Source organism: Hyalella azteca, unplaced genomic scaffold (genome assembly GCF_000764305.2).
Source record: "Hyalella azteca isolate HAZT.00-mixed unplaced genomic scaffold, Hazt_2.0.2 contig2484, whole genome shotgun sequence".
NCBI classification, from domain to species: Eukaryota; Metazoa; Arthropoda; class Malacostraca; order Amphipoda; family Hyalellidae; genus Hyalella; species Hyalella azteca.
Genome location: NW_025932757.1, coordinates 27,540 through 52,547, shown reverse-complemented (window position 1 = coordinate 52,547; position 25,008 = coordinate 27,540). Strand labels below are relative to the sequence as shown.

Genomic DNA, 25,008 nt, shown 5'->3' with positions numbered 1-25,008 from the left:
GAATGCGTTTGCATTTTTAATGTAATGGAGTAATGCAAAAGTTTGATCTGAAAAGTTCTGTATTCGTTTACGCTCCGATTTTCAATTTATAGGTCCTTTATGCGAAAAAGTAATACAGAGGATGGAGAGACCAATTTGATACGTTCATTCCACGAGTGTCCCAAATATTTCTTGGTGCATATGTATGGCTATATTACATGCATATAACCTATAATATTGCAGCTCAATCGGTGATTGTCTACATTCAGTGGTCACTGGCTGTGGTCGAAATGAGCTGTCGTGATGCAAGGTCAGATTTTCCGCTGTTCGGTTCTTGATATTGCGGTCGTCACGTCCAAGCTTAGGAATGATCCATGATGATCAACAACCGCCGTCGAAGCTGCGAAGGATACAAGTTGATCCGCACCTGCAGAAAGTTTGAAAAACAACTGATCCGAATCAGCATTTCCGGCGAGCTTGATGTTAGCCACATCCGGTCCACCTAAAATATGCCTCGGTTTCTGAAAAATATTAGTCTTGTAAAATTTTCACATTCATCTTATAGGTGACGATTCGATTTTATAATCGTAAAATATGATCTGTTGATGAAGCGGAGAGGAAAATACGAATAATTCCCATCAAGGATAGTAGGATTTACCTTTTATAGAATTTTAATTTGAGCAGTTACTATGAGGATTGTAAATTTTATTCCAGTTATGCTCTATGGTTTCACGGACTATTGACTTGTTATTTAGATCTCACGGTTCAAATTATGTAACTTTGATGGCGACACTGCAAGCACCCTATAAATATTTAATGCTTTCGCCACTGACTGGAGGCGGAAATATTGCTTTTTCACTATAAAATAGGCTTCATGTGATTTGAAATTTCATGACTGAAAATATGTACTGATTTCATGAAAATTTATGTGACTTGTACTGCTACGGGATGTTCAATATTCACCTAGTATTCTTGTCATTATTACGTTTTCATATTGTTAACAAACACGAGCGTTATTGCACAAATGCTCTCGTGCAGCATGCATACATCTCATATTGTGGATTTTTTCTTTGTGTATTAGGTTATTTTGTGAGTTATATCCCGAGTTTACTTCGTTGTCTGTCCTGGTAGTTTAATTAATCCAGGTGGAATTCTACTATTCTAGAAAGGTTGGTTCATAATTTCAAGATGGATCTAGTCAGATAACTTGCTCAGTTCTAAAATGTCGCGGAGTTGCTTGCGGAAAGTCATATTTTAGTTTTGTATTCGATATAAAAGTGTACAGTTCATTTATTACCCGCCCGGAATTTCTACTATTCGTAATCTTACCTCATATTTCTTGATTATTTCTAGAGTTGTTAAGGAAGATATTTTACTAAAATTTCCATGCTTGTGGAAGATTTAAATCCCCCTTTAAAATCCCATTCGTTTTCTCATGAAAGTTAGAAATTTAATTAACTCTTTCATACAGTAGTTGTCTCGCTTGTCACTACCCTATGCTTCATCCCATTGCTGTTATTTGTCCAAAATACTTATATTATATTTAACAGTCGGAATTCTTTAATTTTGTACGTAAATTGTGACGTCAGCTAAGAGGATTGCTCAATAATCAAGTTCCTGTATCGTTTGGCCGTTGGCGCCTCGGAGCAGCGAGTCTGAATTTCCGAAGGTTCCAGGCAATCTACCTCGCTGCCTGGTCAGTGTCCTCCATGCTTGTTCCAGCGAGAGCGAGTTGCCAGATTCTCCATATATATTTTCTGATAACTTCATAACACTGGAACCTTTTAAACACTCATCGTTATAATTAATCGCCTTAAACCTTACGGTACTAAATCATAAATTTTCATCGACGTGACTAAACAAGTTCTAGGTAAGAACTAGAAATTACCTAGATATTTTGAACCATGGCAACTGAATAGAAGACTTCTGCACCCTCCAGACCTTTCCAGTCATCTCTGTGAGAAACTCCTCTGCACTCATGAATAGCATTTAATTCAGTTTCACTTATAACTGGAATATATTATTTATTTTATTTAATAACATCAGTTCGGACGTTACCATTTCCTGATATAAATTTGTTGGAGTTATGGTCATGTTTGTAAAAAAAAAATCGGCTACGACGTAGTTGAAAAAAACATGTCAGCCTTCAGATTCGAAGCATTCCTGAGCGTGATGGTCATTGTCACCATAGAGTGAGAGATGTAGCGTTCAGAGAGGCAATAAGAGCCTCTCCTTACCAAGTCGCGTGTTAGGCGCGTGTCTTTGGCTTAAGTTCTGTGCGTAATTTCGTCGTCGGTTTACATGGCTCGTACATTCCTACATTTTACAATGCATACAACACCATACCTTACACACCCACCAAAACACCATGCGCACAGGGTTTAACATTTATTCGCTGTGTTGCAGCGATAGTATTTTAAATGTGTCAGTGAGACAGAACTTATCAGTATCATGCTCAGGTTATGGCGAAACCTGAACTTGATATACTGCTGCCGGATGCATTTGAATTTAAGTTCTTAACGTGTGATGTTTTATAGTACGTACCTACAGTTGTTGATTAAAATTATGATTTATAAAATTTTGAGATTTTCATCCTTGCAGTTCAAAGGTCAATTTTGATGCACTGTATTACGATTAGGCATTTACCATTAATATTCAGAATTTAAAAACTATTATAATGTTCCTTTCCACTTTGCAAAGCCTCACGATGACTCATACTCGTTTAACTGTCTGACCTAATTTGCTTAACTTCTTCAGCTTGTCTAATATCCGGCAAAAATTCTTGGTATAACCCCAGTACCTATCTTAGATCTTTGATAGCTGTCGAAGCCTGGCATTCCTTTCCGGTGTGGACTTACATGTTATGAGTCAAGTTCGCTTGGTGGAAGAGGATGCCAGATAAGGAGGGCGTTGTCAAGTTAGAACAAATGTAACATTAGACGTTGTTGTGTTGTGCTGCGCTAGTATTCGTACTTTTGATCTTGATTAGCTAATGCGTTCTGGGTTCTGTTAATATTTTGGATCGAATAATTTGTGTTACTCGAATATTTTTAAACTCGCATATTTGAAAAACTGAAGTGAATTGGAAGAATATTTCAGTATTTCACAATAGTTTATTCAGCTACCATTTTTATCTTTTGAACTAGGTAAATCCTAAATGCTCATTCGGCGTCACTCATAGCCTGAAGCCAACTGCGGAATTTCTTATTCAGTTTAATGAGAGTTTCTATTTAGTTCACGCAAAGCTGAAGGCTGGAAAAGCTCTCACAGTGGTCCGCATTTCTCGACTGTTCATGAGCGTTCATGAGCAAAGACCGCCTCTTCGGTCGTCTGCCTTTTGAAGCGACTTAGTCACGCTGGCTGGAAACGCGGCCAGGCCCTGAGCCGATTATTTGAGCCCCAACAGAAGTCTTCTTCTACTCACGCCTGGAATGTCTGAAAATTCGGGAAAATTCGTTTCTTTTATAAACCTGAAACATCGAGAGACAACGCTTGGAAGATTTCTTCCTTGAGCTCTTGTTTAGTCATGAAAAATTGATTATTTTTCTGCGAATCAATGACGGTATCGGTCTTGAAAGCAGAGCGTTTGGTTGGTTTCGTCGAAGATTGAACCTGATACTTGTAAGTCTTAAGTTACTACAATGAATCTTTAATATATACTCGTTTCGGACTTTTGTACGAATCACGATAGCCATAATCATGATCTTTCTCTATTTTGCATGAACGTTTGTACGTTTTACTTCGCATTTGTGGCATACAGAAGTAAAACTTCAGGAGCTCGCATGGTAATCTGGAACAGATCTTTTGTTTATGAATAAAAGAAGCTAGAAAGTTCCTCTGTCAGGTCTCTGGCTCTCCTTTTGTCCAGCGCTGTTTGAACTGAGCGGACACTCGTGGCCGACAGAATGTTTACTGGGCAAAGTTCTCTGTTTTTGTTACCCTTCCAACTTTCGTGGCCTGATTCTCCTCACGGTTCTTGAAGAGGTGATGATTTTCTCTTCTAGCTGATGTCTCGCTTAGAATGGAATCACGCTCATCATTTACATAGTAATGTATTAGGTGTTTAAATTATGCACGAACTAATTCGAATAGGTAATTACGACATCCATTTACCGTTTTTCGAGTGTTTGAGTTTAATTAAACTCTGTATGAGTAAAATAATCCCACACCTAATGTAATTCTTTCTTTTATTTCAGGTGAGTGGTTGCTGGGTGGCTGCCTGAAGAACACTACAAGTCTCTGAACGACTGTAATGATGAGTACTGTACAATTGGTAGTCGATTTGAAATTTTTCATACTAAACTTGATTAGAATGCTGACTTAAAAATTGTTTCTTCCATTCTTAATTCTTTTGATAATTGAAAATTGTGAACTGCCAACACTGTAGCATTTTCTTCTGCTAAAATCGTAATGCCCTCGCCGATTCAAATTGTAACTTCTTATTTGTATTTTCCATTATTGAACGTCATGGATCCTACGTAGTTTTTCCAACACCGATGGCTGTAGCCACAGGCTGAATTGAGGCTGGCTACAGCCACAGGCTGGATTGAGGCTGGCTGCTGCCATAGGCTGAATTGAGGCTGGCTGCTGCCACAGGCTGAATTGAGGCTGGCTGCTGCCACAGGCTGAATTTAGGTTGGCAGCAGCCACAGGCTGAATTGAGGCTGGCTGCTGCCACAGGCTGAATTGAGGCTGGCTGCTTTACTTCACCAGTTCTGTGATGCCGTCAAGTATTTACTGTTTTTTCGCTGCAACTGCTGAGAGAAAAATTCATTCAGCTATCATATTCTAGTTACTTATTTTAAAGTTGCGTTAGGCTTCCAAAGCCTATTGAATTGAGGGCTAATTGCCTTCAATTAGCTTCAAAAAATGTTTTTTTATTGAATATAATAAGAAATATCATAATATAGTTTATAATGCACAAAATTTTAAAACAAATGTTTTAAGATAAAAGTGAATGTGTGTGTACTTGGAGGAGACTTTTGCGCTATAGTTTTACGCACTGTCGAAAATATTGCAATGTTGGCATCACCTTGACGGCGAGTCGTTTCGTAAGATGGAAAGAAAAAACCTATTAGTTATTACAACATCTTTGTCTAATTATACGACCAGGTCAATAGCATGCAGTTAATGATATGCTACCGTTGTCTGGCGCCCAAGATTGGCTTTTGAAGACATTTCCTATCCAGACTAGAGGAAATACACTGCCATTCATCGCACTAAATCATTGCTTTCACTTATCCGTATAACATGAAAGACGTCAAGTCTCAATGTGTGGAATACTTTCTTCAAACTATCGATCTAAATTTAGCTCAAATTTTTGACAATTGTTACCTAGATAATGAAACTTTTTAATGGGAGTAGTACGTAGTTACTTTCAGAATTCTTTTTTACTGAAAATGGGAAGTTTTCGTTTAAATTATATCATGTAAATAAATTTTTAGTGGTCGATATGTGTATGAGGTTGAAGTCGATACGCTTTTTAAAATACTTATAGGCTTCCAAGAACCCGCTTTAGAGCGGCAGATCATGCTGGGGAAAGATCGGTTGTTAAACACTTACGACAAAACCTCAAATTCACACTGTTAACCGCTCTCTAATTGGTTCACATTCAAAGCTATGTTGGACAGATTTTACATTATAAATCTGGAAACTCTGACTTGCTACCGGTCGTGTACCATAATCCACTATTCGACGCAAATTTTCTGTCAAGATTCCCTTGCTGGCTTGAATCGTGTATCACGATTCACTAGTTGTAATAGTCGTTGATAACGATTATTTTGTTGACGTGCATCGTGTTTGACGAAGCGTGCTTGCCGGAAGTTTGTGCTCAACCTGCATTGCTATGCTCGCACCATCCTTCCTTTCCAATCACTGGCAATGGCGCTACGCAATCAACTGTGGCTTCACAATCGGTGATTGTCGAGTGTATTCCGAAGTCTACTTATAACTGGAGTATCAATTCTCCACTCCTAAAACCCACGCAATGACAGAGGGGATTTGCTGGTTTAGATTTGTGGTGGAATGGGATGGTAATCCAATTGTGAAATCCACATTCAAATAGTTCATTCTTCACGTAGTTGTGAGGATGTCGAGTAACATTTTTATCAGTTATCCCATAAATTCAACATTCACTGCTGATAATTACACGAACTCACGAAATGAGCCGATTGATGGAACAATTCTTATTCCCGCGGTCTAGTTGTAAGCACTTCAAGTGACTGCTAGCTAGTCGTAAGACTTTTGTTGATACCGCGATCTAGTCGTAAGCCTCTTGTTGATACCGCGATCTAGTCGTAAGCCTCTTCTTGACGCCGCGATCTAGTCGTAAGCCTCTTGTTGATGCCGCGATCTAGTCGTAAGCCTCTTGTTGATACTGCGATCTAGTCGTAAGCCTCTTGTTGATACTGCGATCTAGTCGTAAGCCACTTGTTGATACCTCGATCTAGTCGTAAGCCATTCTCAATACCGCGATTAAGTCGTAAAATTAATAATTTCCGCCGAATTTCATCAACTTTTCGTCACGCTCGAATGAACAAGCAATAAAGTCTGTAGGATTGTTCGTTACATTCTGCAGTTTCCTTATTGCGAGACTTGGAAGAATAATTCGGATAAAGTTAATGCTGCACCGGCAATTAATGTCTACGGTTCCTCCAATCACAAGGATAAAAAATTTAACTTGTTTTCATTTTTGTTAGCACTTTTGAAACTTTGAGCTGATGCCGCAAATATGTACAGCAACAATTTTTGGGAAGAAAGCAGCCAAGATATAAATCGGAAGGTAGAACAGGAATAACAGCAGCGGAGAACAGTAACATGTGTAGGGGAATAGCATGCAGTGGCAGCATTAAGAGCAGTATGCTGCACCTAACCGCGGCTGCTAGTGCACTGAATTGATGATGCTTGTGCCGCTTCTGATGCTGCACCAAAATGATGCTTCTGTTCGACATGGCAATACTCCTAGATCTTGCTTTTCCTGCTTCTATTGTAGGTGCTGTGCTTTATACTGTACTCGTGTATACTGTACTGTACTCGTGCAATTGTGCTCTCTTATTTACACATGTTTATGCTAAGATGCTCCTACTGCCTCATGTCGGTGAAACAAACGTCTTCTCATAGCTTAGACAGAACAATTTGCATATGGAAGATCGTGTTGCCGTTGCTGTCGCTCTTTCTGCTGTTGGTAACACTCGTGTTGCTGCTCTCAAGGATGGAATGAACCGTCAACTATAATACTATAGGTACTAATTACCATACATGAGAAAGTAATGTAATTCAGCTAGTGAATCGTGGGAGGTCGATATGGAGGTTCCTATATATCACTTTTAAAGCCTCCAATCATTTCTGTTTCAGTAAGAGTCCTATATCTCTTAGAGAGTACAGAGTTTGTTGAGCTTGGGATCTGTATAGGATCTCTGTTGATGCTAACATAATTAAGTGCCGCCTCCTTAAGTCTAATGAGGGTTCTCATTTATTCACTTGCAATGGTGAAGTTTATTCTACCACAAGTGTACTTGTCTTATCACAAGAACCTGTACGAATTAAAAGGTCCTGAATTAAGTAAGTAATCAAGAATCATTCACACTTTAATTGTATTAATTAAGACGTAACATATTAGATTCATGTTGATTATTTGCTTTGATTCTCTCAATGTTCGAGAACAATTTTTTTGTCATTTTTGTGATGTGTTCCCAAGAGTTAGCCTCTGAACACGTCTGAGAATTTATTTCTATTACATACTGTACATGCTTTATAGCGTGCGACTACTCCAGGGAAAGTGTGGGAAAATATTGACTGTGACGTAGAACTTTGCCCTACATCAACGTTATTTCAATTCTTGAGCTGTTACATTCAGAAATTGTAGGTCACAAACAGCCTAGAGCTAACATGTTTCCCTAATTTAGTCGCAATTTATCTTATTTTCTGCATAAGTTTTAGATTATGACTGAATTTTTTTTGCTAAACCAATTCTAGTTAAAATCTGGAATTAGTGCGTTCATTTTGCCTTTCCCTGCGCATTTACCAAAAAATAAGTTGGCATAATTTCTGCGTCGCATACGCGGATGTATCCTCTTGAATTAAAAGGAGGTTCGCTCGTCTTTTGTTCCTCATTGACAGCCATTGTTGGATTCGCTGCTCACGAAATCCACTTTATGGATGCCCCTCCATCCTGTGCAACTTCCTGTCCCACTTTCTCCTCCGTGGATGACTGATTCTCCTAATTTATTTTTCTATGTGTAGGTTTATTGGTATAGGAAGATGCGATCCACTTACTGAAATTTCACTTGATATTATACACATTTACTCGTAATTTATCACTCCAACTTGTTGAGCCTCGATATCTTTCTTTGGGTGATATTAATAAATTATCATCACAAATTGTAAACCTACCATTTTTAATTTGATGGTGCCAGTACTAGGTGAACATGTTGACGCTGAAATTAATTTGAAATGTTATTGCTTGAAAAGCATTCATGTTGCATGCCATATGGCGGATGCGACTGCTTGATTATATCAACAGGTGCAACTCTTGTGGACCGTGGCTTTGTGACACAGGCGTTCGCTTCCTGTATATTCAAAAGGATCTTTTTTACCTAAATCATTGTTCGGTGTGAGAGCAAGTTCTTTTCTATGGTCTTTGTACGAGCTCGTGGGAAAGTCGTCTTATTGAGAAAGAAGCGGCTTTTAGTGTGCGTGGGCACACAGAGCGTAAGAAATAATATAAGATAACATAATGATGTTGGCGCTGAAGAGTAGGCCTGATGTGGTCTGTCGCCGATTGTTACTTTTCGAATATTTTTATTTATTTTTTAATACTTTTTGTATTAAAATTTGTTATAGTTGCTTGTTTCTTGCTTGAGAGTTTGATGGCGCTAGATGACAAATTTTAATTGTATTTTGGAAGCTTTATTGATGCCACCAAGCTTAATGCGTCAGGATTCAAAAGCCTGAGGGATAAAATTTTATGAATGACCTGTTTTATCACATTGAACAACTGGTACATTCAGTTTGTAGATAACCATTTCGGTTATTTATAGTCTCGAATAACCTTCTAGCCACTGCAACTTAAAGCATTTATATTAGAATCTTGGCCTTCTTTTCGCTACGTGACTCACGCTCGATCATCAACCTTGGTGGAGTGTGAAGACGATCATGACATTCATAATATTCTTGTAGGAAGCCAATTTCTTCTGGATAAAATATACCATGGCATTTAGTGCCGACGCTTCATGTTTTAATGGTGTGAAAGTTCATGTTTCGTTAGTTTATGTCGTGGTACTTCCTTCTTCCTCGTCATGTTTTACGTCTAATTGTATTAGATCGAAGTTCGAAAGAGGATATGCTCTTTAACTTCTCTTACGTGTAAAATCCCCTTGCTTACCAATTATCTTTGTTTTATGTCTCCTACTGCAAGCATATTTCATCTGTGAAGATCCTCCCTTAGCGTCATTAACATCTTTTTGCGGTTGCCCTCAAGTGGCATTATTAAATGGCGCACACGTTGCCTTATTCGCCTTGCTCTTTGGCGCAAAGATTTTCATTTTGCGGAGGAAGCTTCGCGCTCCGACGCACCGCATTAACTCTGCAGTGTGTCGCCGTTATGTCTGCCGTGGGCGTCGCCGCTGCTGCGTGACTGTCGTCTCAATCTGCGATGATCTTTTGCGAAGCTCCTCAGCTATCCTATTTTGTTCAACTTCAGCATGAGAAATAAACTTCGAATTTAATTTATTAAATTTAAATTTAATTTTTAAATACACTTTAGTGTGGGAATTTTTTAGCATGGGAAGTAAGCCTTTTTAGCGCATTTTCTCATTTATGGAAAAAATGCACTATTGTGCTCGCCATGTCCGTCTGTCTGTCCGTCCGTCTGTCCGTGACCTCAAGTTTTCGTCGACGAGAAAATGCGCTCTCTGTCACTCACTGCAGTGAGTACTGAGTTATATTTTTTTCTTCTGATTGACAATTTAAATGGGATTTTCAAAGGATTTATCTGTTCTAGTAGACAACTTTAAAAAGTTTTTCATACGTGTTCGAAAAAATCGATTGATTCAGGGAGTCTTTTATGATATAGGTAATCGAAAATAACTAATGAATTTCGAGGCAAAATTTATCCTTCATGTTTTCGATCATAAAAAAGTTTATTGAGCACACTCCCTGACACACAAAAAATATCCTCCAGTCTAGCAAGTTCCGCACCAGTTGCCAGCAGCAAAATAACATCACATCTCCTGCTCGCCTCAAGCTCAGCAACATTTTTGTTGCCTCTTCACGCACGTGACTTTCTTCTCTTGCTAGTTAAACTGAAGCTGTCTTAGGGAAGCACGGACGGACGGCTTTACGGTCACGGATTTTGTCGTAGGATTCTTCATCGTAAAACGTGCCAAGATGTGGCGCACGAGCGAATTTTTGTGATGTCGCTCGATATGAACTTTATACGAATGAAGTCTGTTCTCTGGACTCGTGTGACTAGCGCATCTGATGTTTTTTCCTATTCTAAAAAAACAGCTAGTGTGTTTTGAAATTTGTTGAAGGCTCGTGCGTGGAACAAATTATCTAGTACCGTAGTGTTTATCCTAATGCCAAAAACTGTTCCCAGTAACGTTCGCCTCAGCTGTGTTTGTATAAAAATATTTTTTTACTTAATTAAGCCAATGAAACACGGCGTCATTTACACCATTTCAAATAACCAATTGTTTGCTTGCCACGCGCATAGCCGTACATATTCAAGGCGTATACCGAGAGAAAGCTTGAACGTGCAACCTGCTTATATTTATTTATCAAATCTGCACCTTGATCTGTGCATATAAGAAGCCTGCACCTTGATATATGTATATAACACACGCACCTTGATCTATGTGACCTCCGTGACCTGCTATGATCTCACCTCGATAACGCTGCGCATAGCTTGCTTTACCAATTGCTCTACCGCTGGAATTTGCATCATGATCATGATCAAGTTCGAAGTTCGGCTATCCCGCTTGTGGGTATAAATAAATGTCAGCTTTTCAATTTTAGTTCAGTGTATCAATTTCTACCAAATTATTATTGCTCTAATTTTTTGTATTAATAGGTTCGAGGAAATTAGGTGACTTAAGATGAATTGGTGATAGAAATAACGTTTTTTTTTGGCAATGAAATTTAGGCCCTATTTTTTTTTGGGCCCAATTTTCAACTGTCAATCTTCGTTCATTGTTGAATAACATTGTTAACTGTCTTGATTAATGTTTATAATGCGTTACCATAACTTCGATTGCTGGTACGTAAGTACGTTTATATTGTGGCACTCGCATTGAAATAATTTTGTGGAGTGAGGCGTATAGCAGCGTGTATAGTGGAGTGAGGCGTGTAGCAGCGTGTAGTGGAGTGAGGCGTGTAGCCTTGGTATTTGAGAGGCGCTATAGTCTTGCTAGCGAGCGTTTCGTTCACCTGGGAAACGCGCGATAAGAAAGTCAAGGGCGTTAATAATTCGAGTGCAATTGTCTTCTCTGCAACCCTGGAACGTCTATTGATTCTTATTTTAATTTCTGCTCTTCGTTCGTACCGTGGCTGTGCTCGTGACGAAACTACAACATTTTCAATTCGTACTTCGTTTCAGTGACGGTTCGTGAGCACCGATACTGAATATGTACATATGTATTTCACAATTGAACGTTACAATAACATTTATAGACTTGTGCAAGTTTGACTCGTGTTGCGTTCATATTGATTCAATTGTAATTTTTTTAAATCCTCGGCGATTCTATCTTTATTAATTCCAGTAAAGCCATATTCAAGGTTAAATTATATCAGTTTGACTTGAATCCGTAGGTAAACTGATCGGCGTAATTCATTTATCTTTTTAATTTATCCATTGTTCCACAGAATTCGGTCGGCTCACGGTCAATGATATCGATATTAATCAACTTCCAAAGCACGCATTTTATTGCGTGTGAACCAAAGGCGGAACTGCGATCAATATCTTGTCAATTTTATGAGACTGACGGGAATTCCGTGTCTTTGATCGAGAAGCGAGAAGTCATTTTGCGATTAAAATTTAAATGTACCATAGTGCGATATTATAGACACATATTTTCAAGCGTTATTGAAACTTTTGTTTCATAAATGCACTTTAAGATGGACTTATTTTATTTTATTGAGTAATTTCTAAATTTTTTGAAGCTCGAGATTACTGTGATCTGGTGCTATAGTTGCATTTAATTGCTTAGTATTTGAAAGTTTTGATGATGCAATGAAGATTTTGATGATGCTAGTCTCGTCGTGTTGTTGATGCAATACATTCTCTTTCTTGCCTCCAACAAAGTTCCTTCATTATCAATTTCCTTTAAAAGACCTAACTTACTGCTGAAAATCCTCTTGCAAGAAACATTTATTTACATCGTTTTTTCTAACCCTTGTGATCCACCTTATTTAACATTTTCATCTCACATTTTTCAACGTGGGTGACGTCAAGAAATACGATTAATAAACAGTTTTTCAAATGTAATCAGTTCTTCACTCTTTCAGTGAACCATTCTCAACGCTCTGATTCTCGCGGTGTTAAAATATCGGGTATTTTGAAGTTGACGTTCGCAGCTCGCAATTGTAAGTAGGTTAGCGACCACCCCTCATCCGAGCCCCCGCAGTCTCCTCCTCCATAACGGAGCTGCGACCTACTCAACCAGCCTGCACTCCATCCTCTCTATTACTAATGACTTATGACTCCGGGTATCCTCACTCAGAGAAATGAGTGAGATTATGTCCCAATAGTGATTCATTTTATGCCCTTGAGTGGGTCGTTCTGACCCAGTTTGGCCAGGCTAAAGATCGTATCAATGCTACGTTCGGTGTGGGCAAGAAATTGTCACAATGAAGCCAAATTTACCCATATAATTTTTCTGTTGACCTGGTTATGGGTCAATTTGGTTTCATTTTCTGGTCTTTTTTCTGATCTATTTTTTGTCTAATTTTCTGGTGACCTGGTAATTGTTTAAATTTGTGATTTTCACACACGTTTCCGTGGCCAATTTGTTTACCCTCGTGAATTAACCTTTTCAACTTAATTATTATGATAACTTTCTGTGTATAGTTCATTCTTCCGTTTCATCGCTCCTGCGAATTATGTCTGCGAGTTTAGGTTTTTTTTACTGGTGTATCGATGAGCAGTTTTTTTAATTCTTCATGGAGCAGTACGAACGCTTTTCTGGTCATATGTTCCTCAACGCCTATTCTGATTTTTGTCTTCCCTATAAGGTAGTTACTGAATTGACTACATTCATGGGCGACTTTGAACATGTTCATTAGTAAAATGAGCTATGTTTTTTTAAATATTAATGAATCAACGAAAAATTTAGTCCTGAGTAGCAATAACCGAACTTATTGTCAAGAGATATAATATTACGAATATTGATACCCGAAAAATACGTTGACGTAAAAATTAGGAACTAATTTCACGAAGCAAAATGTACGTACAAACAATATTATCACCAAGGAAGAGCTCGACTGTCGTGACGCTTGTCAACCAGTAACGTTAACAGTCCGTGACGCTTTTAAGAGAATTACATTCGTTCGTCACTTTGCATAGGAGTTTCGTGATGTCAAGTGGCGTGAGAGTGCGCTGGTAGCGTTATATCACCATGCCCTCATTTTCCTGGCATTAAGTGATGAAATTCTGGAGTGAACCTCGCAGGAAATGTACAGCGAAATTTTCTTCGTTTGCGTAGATTCGTATCGTGAAGATGACGTATATATCTGCAAACCAGTCATCTGACGTTGGAATAACGTTTATTAATGAACGTCGTTTCAACAAAATTAGCTCCTAATAAACGTGGTTTCAATGTCTTTTGTCAGAAGGGTGGACCCCAGTATTATTAGAAATGCAACAAATTTTATTGAACATAACCGTGTTATTTTTGTCATTTCGCCTCCACAAACGCTTTCAATTGTCGTTTTCTGCTTTTCGCAGAGATCCGTTCTGCATTCGAACTTCTTATAATTTATCGGCTGAAAGGTTGAACTCGTGATTATAGCGTTTACTGGCGCTTGTCTAGAGAATCCCGTAGCCGTTGTTCGTTAAAATAACGTTCGCTTCCATCAACGAACTTGGCTCCCGAAAACCGACTCTATTCTTTCATCCGTTGATGGAGGCGATGTCATTGGGCCTCGCCTGACCATGAGAGAAATCGCCTTTTTCAACCTCATTGAAATTGGGTTAAAATGTGGAGCTTTTAGTGGAGGAACTTCCTTAATTTCTCATTGTCTGGCTGAGTAGGTCCATTAGTGGCCTCCAGAACATCGTGTCCATTATCTGCCATGCAAGCGGGGTTTAACGCCGTCCTGTTAAAATAAACCGAGTTATCAGTAGAGAACTCGGTACATTGATGCTTCTATTAGACCGAGCTTCTGGCCTAGCATCAAGATAGAATTTCGATGATATAGGTATATAAAATAGAAGTTTTTTTTCTAGAATAATTCCTGATTTCTGTTAAGTTTACAGTGCTTCTTTTTTCCTTAGCTGAAATATCGGCATCACTGTTGATGTAACGCGATCACTTGAACTTTACCTTTTGCATTTTTTTAGTGTATGGTTTTAATTGTTGATCATTTTCCTTGATAATTTCAATCGCGTAACGTTGTTTGTTTGTCGCCAGGTACACAAAGTCAGCCAGTGTCCATCATATTCGACAACAAACAAACTATCGTCAACCCTGGCGAGAGTTTGAACTTGGATTGCGGAGTCTCTGGAGACTTCCGCTACTGTCACTGGGAGACCGGCAAGCAGAACGCCATTCAGGTCAGTTCCAAAACCCCAACACATTGGAAAATTGTTATCAGTTATCAGCGATGTATAGTTGTACGAGGCTTTCAATTTCGTAGGATTTTTAGATTTACTGAATTTGGACACATCCGCAGGATTTCTACTGAGATTTTGTATGCATACCGCATTCCCTTTTACCACTCCTCTATATTCTGTTGGCCAATTTGGTTCGGCCCAACGATATTGCTGTGTTGTGAACTGAGAACGTGAAATGATATGTATCATATTATACTACATGGGATGATGGTTGACTATATGCTGTTCAGATATATACTACATGTTGCAACTTTTCTACTTACTACTACAACTTTCTACTTTTCTTACAACTTTTCTACATGTCACAACTTTTCTATCTCTTGTCATAAAATGATTCGTCAGAGTTTTTAAATTGACATTATTGAGACAGAACTTCACCGACCATCATACAAAATTACGTTCATGCCACATCGCCATAGCCGCACGTTTGTTAAGCAAGTTTCAACTTGCGATGCTAACGACCGCTTGCCCAACCCCAGACAAAGCCGTACAACATTCATGAGTCCAATAGCGCCGTCTCGTACAGGCGGGCTATTGTTGTATGATGTCAATGGGTTTGCGGTTTGGCTTCTTCGTATATTAAACAGCTTTAGCTTATCTCACGGGCTAGCTTGGAGAATGATCTGAACGCTGCATGAAAGATCCATGACTTGGAACTTGAGAGAATTTTGTGTCCATATACATACATAGTTGGTTTTAGTTTTCATTCCGGGATTATGACCACCTAAAATTTAGTAAAATTCTTTATATGAACTTGTTCAGTTGTGAAAATTAATTCTCTGAAAATAAGATTTTTTCTATTTTAACGAGCATTAAACGTCCAGTCAGCACTGGCCATTTTGGTAGCATCATCATGTTAACCTCGTCCCGAATAGTTAAATTTCATGCAACACAACCCAGTGGGGCAACCCGCATTGTAAGTGTACCCGGTATACCAAAGCCCCTTTGAAGGCTATAGTCGCTTTGTCAGGTCGTTTACCCGACCTAGAACCTATGCAGCACGCTGCTGGACCTTTAACTTAGTCGACTTGTAAGGACCGATCCAAATATTTTATAAATAAAGTATTGTTGTTATATAAAACAAATACCTGTGCTCACTGCAGCTATGTATGAAATAGTTATTATTATTATTATTATTATTATTCTACAACGACGAACACTACGATTATCGTGACGTCTGGTACAATAGAACATCGAGAGTAAATCACACATTGAGAGAACTACGGAAAAGTTACGATTGAAAAAAAGGCTCTTCGCAAAAGCAAACTCTGCTGGCCCGAGTTTTGTATTCATAAAGAAGTCATTGTATACTGAAGCGAATCTAGTGCTTGCTCAAGCATAGACTTGTGAGTTTGACATCCGTGCACAGAGCCNGAGCCGCGCTCGAACGTGTTCATGACGAAAACAAATATCGCCCTAGAAGAAAGCAGGGGCAAATACGTTAGCAGTCTGGTTGGATATACTCTTATTTCAGGAAAAACTTGTGTTGCTTCTTTTTTTTCTATTTGTAAATATATTTTTATTTGGAAATTTTGATCACTTGACCACTTGATCACTTCCGTTCGAGGTTTAAGATACTACAATATTACTTCGTCGGAATGTACTATTATTTCAAGCTTTATAGGTAATTCGAATGGTTGGAAGTGGATAAAATGATATCTACGTAACAGTTTTTTTGCCTCAGTTAGAATAGAACTGATTTGGTTGGTATGATTTGGTCACAGCACGGCTTACATGTGAGGCCAATAGCCGCTCCGTAAATGTCAAAAGGTTCTCTTCTCATGCGTTACACATACATGCGCAATACCGCATCGTGCATTCTACATCTCGCATACTGCACCCTGCGAGCCATATTTTGTACGCTGTATCTTGCAATCCAAATCTTGCTTATTGTATCTTGCGGGCATATTTTGTATAGGTACTGCATCGTGAATGCAGCTTCTTGCATACGTACGGTATCATAGCTGAAGCACAACCTTTTCCATCGATCAGTCCGCTAAAGCGCTTCTTTCTTTCTTTCCTCTTTCTGTTTTTTCCTGCTAAATTTTTGTATAATCGTGCAAATTGTGCTCTCATATTTTCAATTTGCTTTATATTTTCTATCTATCAGTTATTCGACCTTAATAAATAAGAGATCTCAGTGATTTTTCCTTTGAAAACAATCCGTAATGTTTAATTTTATTAATTTCCTCGAGATTAATACAGCGTGGATAAAACAAGAGTAAGTAGAAGCCCATTTTTCTCCTTATATAGGACCTTTAAAAATATTTTGCTTCTAGTGTAATCGGTTCTCGTGTATTGTTCTTCAAGCATTTAAATTCCGTGAAGCCGATGGCTCCGTATACCAATATTTAATCTCGTAAAACGCTCAATTTAAAAATGAGATGTATCACTTCACCGTATCTTGTTTACAGGTACAAGATGTATACGACGGTTACATTGAAGGCCTCAGCAAGCCTCAGATTACGAAGGGCAACGAGTGCGGTATCGTCATCGATGCTGTCACCATAGAGGACCACGGCCCGTGGACGTGCAAAGTATTCGTCATCGGTCACACGCTACAGAACTCTAAAAACGTCACCGTTACAAGTATGCTTAACTTCCATCTTGTCTGAGAAGCTTTTTTAGCTTATTTTAGCTTATATAATCATATTCATTATAATTATTACTTTTATTGTTATATTGTATTGTGTACTTCTGTGTGAATAGTCACTGACTAACTAAATATTATCAAATTTGGACATCACTGATTACTGATTTACAAAATAATTTTGAAAATATAACTGAAAAGCGATAAATTACCTAATTATAAAATAGGAACTACATGCAATGGCAGATCTCAGACTATCTCTTGCAACACGCCATCTTCCCATGTTAGTATGTACCAATATTTCCTAATACTAATGTTTGTATTACTCAGTGTTCAATATAATCTAAGGGAAATTATTTTCACAGTTAAACCCACGAGTCCAATCCTGGAGGTGGCGAGACGTCCGCTGATCGTGACCGAGGGAGACACTGAGACGATCAGCTGCTCAGTGGCCGCTGCCAGACCCAGAGTCCAGATCCACTGGTTCTTGGGAGACGAAGATATCACCTACAGCTCCCGTGTTGAGAACTCCCTTACAGATAACATGGTCATTATCATGATAATTTGGTCATTATTATGATAATTTGCTCATTATTGTGATAATTTGGACATTATTATGATAATTTGGTCATTATTATGATAATTTGGTCATTATTATGATAATTTGGTCATTCTTATGATAATTTGGTCATTATTGTAAAGCTTGGGCCTTTTTCAGAACTTTCTCACAGATAACATGGTCATTATCATGATAATTTGGTCATTATTATTATTATAATTTGGTCATTATTATTATAATTTGGTCATTATTACGATAATTTGCTCATTATCATAGAACTTGTGCCGTGTTGAGAACTCCCTTATAGATAACATGGTCATTATCATAGATACCTCATTATAATAGAACTACCCTAATTTTTGGGCAGTTTACTGAGCATTTCGTTAATTATCAACTTGTTTCATCACCGATAAGGGGCCTCAAATTTGATCTGTCACCGAGAGCCTGATTTTTTTATTTAATTATGGAGACTGAGCTTATCTTAGTCTATGGATTATTTACTTATTTACCTTAATCTTTTACCTGTTTGGAGAATTAGGTCCGTTTGTTAGTGATTTACATAAATATTTGACCCGTTATCAAGCAATTTAGTAAATTTGTCCATTTACTGTTTAATCCTGTCTTTACTGTTTGATCCATTACCAAGCAATATAGTAAATTTGTTAGTTACTGATTTACTTAAATGATTGACCAGTTACCAAGCAATATAGTAAATTTGTTGGTTACTGATTTACTTAAATGATTGACCAGTTACCAAGCAATATAGTAAATTTGTTGGTTACTGATTTACTTAAATGTTTGACCAGTTACCAAGCAATATAGTAAATTCATTTGTCACACAGGGCACATACAAGAGCATCTCGACACTGACGCACATGTTCAAGGCGTGGCACAACAAGAAGCCGCTACACTGCATCGTGTCGCACTACACGCTCCTGTCGCCCATTGAGGACTTCGTTGACGTTCAAGTCAAATGTGAGATATTCTTATATATTCGTAATTTCGTATTCTTATAGTCAAATGTGTATAGTCAAATGCTAGATATTCTTATATATTCGTATTCTTACAGTCAAATGTGAGATATTCATCGCATTAATAGTCACATGTGTATAGTCATATGTGAAATATTCTTCTTAATTGTCAAATGAGTGCTAAGTGCCAAGATTTCATCCCTATCAAGCCATGGCTATAATAATTCCCCCGCACCACTCAATCCCCTCTTCCCCCAGACAAGCCTTGGGGTAAGGACGTGAGGCTGTACGACATCAGACTTGGGGATGACGTTGAGGCTAAGGTGAACTTCTCGTCGAACCCTCCCCCCAGCGACATCAAGTGGGGCTACGCTCCCTCCTACGAGCAAGTCGCTGCTGTGCTCCCCGTGCCTGGGGAAGAGGGGAGGTACTCCACGGAGATGCTGGTGCGTGGCACTTAGCTTTATTATATTATTATAGTTGTCACCGGCCAGAGCTACTACAAGTCAATCTGAACGTTAGGCTTGTAATTCACTATCAGGATCGAATGCTCACCGCTCATAGGCCAGGACAATATATGAATAAATTCCAGGCTACTGTGCTCATTCATCTAACCTACAATGCCGTTCAACTCTCCTAGTCATCGTCAGTTAAAGCCGGTTCAGTGGCTGTGGTATATAATCACGACAAAGCACACTTAAAATAGTTTATTGAATCACTTTGTTTAAAATCAGTAAAACATGGTAAAGGGAAAGCACAAATTCCGACTAAAATAACTATTCAAAGAGACGTTCAATTTGGTTCTATTCCATTTACTATTGCACCGCATTAATGCACGTAGTTAAGGTTACCGTAATTCGCATAGGCGAACGAAAGCAGGTTAGACTAAATAGTCACGGGACAGCCACAACTCCAGCGTTAAGCAAAGAATGCTGAGAGTTAACAGAGCTGAGCAGGTTCAGGTATAAACCTCACTATAGGGCTGGCGGGACACGACTCCTACCTGACGCACAGACGCTCAGACCTGACCTAGTACTAGACAGTTCTAACTGCTATAGGTCTGACTCACATGTCACTGGCGCGGCTTCGCCAGACGTAATAGAATTATTTCGTCACAAGAAAATGCACATTGAATAAATTAGTGAACGATTTTCCTCGTTCACATAGTTAAATTAATTATTAATTTATTTAATCTGTTATTAATGTGTTATTAATTATAGTGGAAGGGGATTTATTAATCTGTTACTAATTATAATGAAAGTGTTCGGGCAAGACAAACTACCTAATTGTAGGGTCATTCACGGAAACTTCATGATTTGAAAACTCAATAAGAAAAGAACTACCTAGTGAAGATATTATTATAATGTAAATTTTATTGAAAAAGGCATTACCTGAATTTTTATATCGCTTAGTTTTAGAGATGACATTGGATAAATGACATCCTCCATTGTCAGTGCTTTCAGTTAGTCGATTTTTGAAGTTCCTTTCAACTCGCTGAAGCAAATTGACAAGTATGTTGGCGATAGTTTGGCGTATGTTGTTCTGAGACTTCCGAGCAAGAACACGACTTGGAGGACAGATACGGAACCGAGTACGTAATGCCAGTTGAGTAGCGATAGTGGAACGGACATAAGAAAAGTACGCTTCGACAGCAAACGCACGCTGCTCACTTGTCCAATGCATAGTGCCAACTGACAAGGCGGGGCACGCAACTTCATGACCTTTCCTTTTATATAAAAGGGAGCCCCGCTCTTTTCCTACAACATCTGGCTGCTTGGCACGATATTCAAAACAGGAAGTTTGCGTGAAACACCCTCTATTATGTTATTTAAATAACCGAGATAAGTTGTTCACCAAAATGCTGGTGCGTGCGACTTTATTTTTTATTTCATTTTTGTATGGCTTGTAGAACAAACTATTACGTTCTCTTGTTAATTTCTTATAGCTTAGGTTGTTATAGAGGTTCTCTCTTATAGAGAGAGGTAAAAGGTTATTATAGCTTGTATATTTCCTGGTAGTAACGAATTCGTAATTTTCAGACCCTGGAGGACGGTTCGTACAGCGTCATTCTCCGCGTGCTCGGCTTCGACGAGATGGACGCACGCATGAGCTTCCATATTAAAGTCGCCAACGACATCGGCGCGCGTGACTTTACCATCAACCTCTCCACTGACGAGGCGCCTAATGGTTAGTTAGTCGTCCTATGGTTGATGGTAGTTCATCAAATGTTTGATGGAAGTTCATCAATCAATGGTTGACAGATGTTATTCATTTAATGGTTGATGAAAGTTCATCATTCAATGGTTGATGGAAGTTCATCATCCAACGGTTGATGGAAGTTCATCATCCAAGGGTTGAGGGAAGTTCATCATCCAAGGGTTGATTGAAGTTCATCATCCAATGGTTGATGAAAGATCATCATCCAATGGTTGCTTGAAGTTATTCATCTAATGGTTGACTGAAAGTTCAGCGCACTCGTGCACACAATAATTTGCTTTTTTTTCCTTATACGCGACATGATTTCATCTTCTGTATTACGGGACTGTTCTCTAAACTGAGCCATTTTAGCAGATGGTTGTTACAAGCCTGATCTGAGGGGTTAGTTTTGAATAGAGAAATTGATCTCAACTTGATCCTGAAAACTTTTTCAACTTGAACACTCTTTTTACTTCGCTGGGTCAGAACCGAAAGACTGAATTAAACTCTTGCAACTTTTAACTATGCTCGTTCAACTGACGTACCTATCTTATAATTAATAAGCAAAAAAAAAAATTCACCGAAAAATTTTGAATTTATAAATTTTTCGTTTCAGCGATCGAAGTTTTAACATGTTAGATGAACTACTAATCACTCGTATACAAAGATAATTATTTCCTTTAGGTTCCAAGTAAGCTCTTGTAATTGAAAATTAAAATGTATTAAACTTGATTAGTTTCGTTGTAACGAAAGTTTTACGTAACAAAGGAAATGAGAGTGACGGGAAGCGTTCGGTGGCACGACATTAACAAAAAGCTGCATTGCTAGCGCACTTCTGGACCTTCACTGTTAAATATCTTCATCCTGTTTTTACTTAGCTGGGTCAGAACCAAAAGACTGAATTAAACTCTTACAACTTATTAACCATGTTTCGTTCAACTGACTTTCCTTATAATTACCGAGCCGTAAAAATTTACCGATATTGCAAAATTTTGAATTTAAAAATTTGTCGTTTCAGAAATGGAAGTTTTAAAATGTTAGATAAATTAATAATTACTCGTATACAAAGAATAATTTCCTTAAGTCCAAGCTCTTATAAATTACAATTGATTAAACTAGATTGGTTTCGTTATAACGAAAGTTTTACGTAACGAAGGAAATGAGATTGACGGGAATCGTTCGGTGGCACGACATTAACAAAAAGCTGCATTGCTAGCGCACTTCTGGACCTTCACTGTTAAATATCTTCATCCTGCTACATTTATCATCCTTATAATAATAATAATAATATTAAATTAATCCATAACAACCTCATTCTGTCCTCACCTTATCATGGGATAACATATTTTGGTGTACATACCTGTTACTCTAACATCAGTTTCACCAGTTGCTTACCAGATTATATATGCATGCCTATTTGTTCCAATTTTATTTCATAAGTTTTGGTGTTTCTATGTTCGTCAGGATATTCAGTTGATGATCATTTTTTATAAATATGATTTTGCTATCATGTCATTCATGTCATATATCCCTTGCAAATTATATCATCAATTATCATCATCGTAATGTTTTAGTCACAGTTTATTGGTTTCCAATGTCGTAAAAGCGTGTCGAAATCCACATATAAACTCCCATTCATTTTTTTAAAGTAACTCCAATGTTAATTATTTTGCTCAAGTCGCCGGCGTCTGAGCAGGTTGTCGTATCACTTATACGACATTTTACGATATTACTTATATCGTAAATGGATTTATTGTAACATTGGATCGTGTTCTCCTCTCCCTCCCCTAGATCAGTTAGCTGATGGCTACGATAATGTCGCTACATCTGATCAAATTCAGTCACAAGGTAGAGTGTTATTCTCCCATTAATAATGCTATGGTCAAGTAAGTGTGGGTGACAGTGGGGGCAGGGTCCGTGTTCGATTTGTCGAGATATTGTGCCCGAAAAATATACTCTTTACATTGAAATGCACTCTCTGTACATGCTCATAATGAAATCTGAAATCCGAACAAATATAACATACCCGCTGAAATATATTAAGCATGTAAGCAAATGCCTGTAGTTTTCTGAGATAACTATCGTTAATGGAACTGTGCACTTTAATTTGGTGTTCTTGACATGATTAAATTAGTTTTCCATTGCCAAAGCCTCACACTTGTAATTTTCTTTTGTCGTATATCCGGGCATTAACGAATCGATTAATTAACACTAAAATTTATAGATGTCTTGAACAGTTTTTTAAACTGTTTTTGTTAAGTTTTCGGGCACAATGTACAGGCAGACGGTGGGGTGACGTAGAGTTGACGGGGAATTTTAACGCAGGAAAGAACGACAGATCAAGTTTGCCGCCATGCGATCCGATTGTTGTTTAAATCTCTCGATGCCAACAAAATTTTACTATCATCTACATTTGTGCCTGAATGGACAATTAATAATTAAATAAAAGCTTTACATGTTAGCCCTTTTCACCAACTTCACTTGATAATTTACGTAATATATAATTTTATTTCAGATATTCTCAAATATTGGCTTAACTAATTTGGTCGTACAGCAACCTTTATCTGTTCTGGCGATAAGACGCTTCCATTCTTGCTAGTTACTTCGCGTATTTTTCTCAAAATCTGCGCGAGTTTACTTGCGTATTTGGTCCTTCGTGGAGCTTCTTACTGGTGACTTGTTCTGAAACTACACAACTGGGTATACTGACAGTCTTCCGTTGTATCGTTACTGGCTTGTTCGGGTGGACCTTTGGCCACTCAATCTGAGGTATCTTTGATGGCTTGATCTAGTGTATCTTTGATGTCTTGATATGGTGTATTTTTACTAGCTCGAAGTGAAGTATCTTTCATGATGCAATCTGATTTATCTTAGATGGCTTAATCTGATGTATCTTTGATGACTTGATCTGAGGTATCTTTGATAGTTTGATCTGATGTATCTTGGATGGCTTGATCCAAATTTTCTCTGGTGACTTAATTGGATGTATTTTCTGACGATATCTTATCAATTTATTAGACGCCAGTAGTGCGAGGTTCTTACTAAGTGCAGTATTTTGTGACTCCAGATGGACGATGGGAAATGTGGCGACAAGAAAAGTGTAAACCTTTCTTCGAAGGCTTCAATTAGGCTTCACCATTTGATTTTGTAATTGCTCTACCATATATCTCACTTAGTTGTACAATTGATCTGTTTCGGTATTTGGTCTTTGCCTCAACTGCTTCTTGAAACTCGTAAATTTCTTTTTCAAACCCCATTTTAGCAAGCGTCTTGCGTATTTTCCCTGTGATGGCATTTCACCTTCAGGTTTAGCGGCATCCCGTCATCTGATTTTCATTCTCCATCTTCACGCTTTGGTTTTATCAAGTTTTTTGTCTGTGCACCGCTAATTTAATTAGCAACAGTATTTTTTACCTCTAATTTCTCCGGTTATTTGTGGTTTCCAAATAGTTTCTCACCTTGTTGGTCCTTCCATAAACTTGACTTTTTTTTTGCACTTCACTCTTTTATTTTCGCTGCAAAAACTATAGCATTTAAGTTATCGTTATTACAAGTTTTTATTATTGTTATTGTATAATTATCATAATTATTGTTTTTCTTCTGCATTCAGGTAAATTACTATTTGCATGATGAATAACGCGCAATTATTCCTTTTTCTTTATTGTCTTTTGGGAAATAAAAGCTTTTTTCTATTTTGCGCTTGGTAGATTGCATTATCTTGGTTTCTTCTGCCACGCGTACAACATTAGGATGCCACTTAAATGTCTCGGGCATTACTACTTAAAACAATAGTTCTACACTACCTAAAACTCGTAATATAACTATTTAAAACTTGTAGTACTAATTATTATCGTTATTATTGGATAGATTGATTTAAATCCCA

At 38.0% G+C, this 25,008-nt stretch overlaps 1 protein-coding gene across 4 annotated transcripts in view; it reads left to right on the top strand.

Moving 5' to 3' along the window:
• Positions 1–25,008, top strand: part of LOC108677179 (cell adhesion molecule 2) — a 47,122-nt gene that overhangs the window by 9,144 nt on the left and 12,970 nt on the right. For 3 of the 4 annotated variants that reach the window (XM_047885599.1, XM_018165349.2, XM_018165367.2), the window contains exons 3-9: positions 14,607–14,749; positions 17,224–17,398; positions 17,765–17,946; positions 18,801–18,933; positions 19,188–19,375; positions 20,969–21,116; positions 22,917–22,973. In XM_047885599.1, the coding sequence (XP_047741555.1) occupies positions 14,607–14,749; positions 17,224–17,398; positions 17,765–17,946; positions 18,801–18,933; positions 19,188–19,375; positions 20,969–21,116; positions 22,917–22,973 (1,026 nt within the window). The remainder of the gene's footprint in view (positions 1–14,606; positions 14,750–17,223; positions 17,399–17,764; positions 17,947–18,800; positions 18,934–19,187; positions 19,376–20,968; positions 21,117–22,916; positions 22,974–25,008) is intronic. The other variant, XM_018165358.2, reaches the window with a different exon arrangement.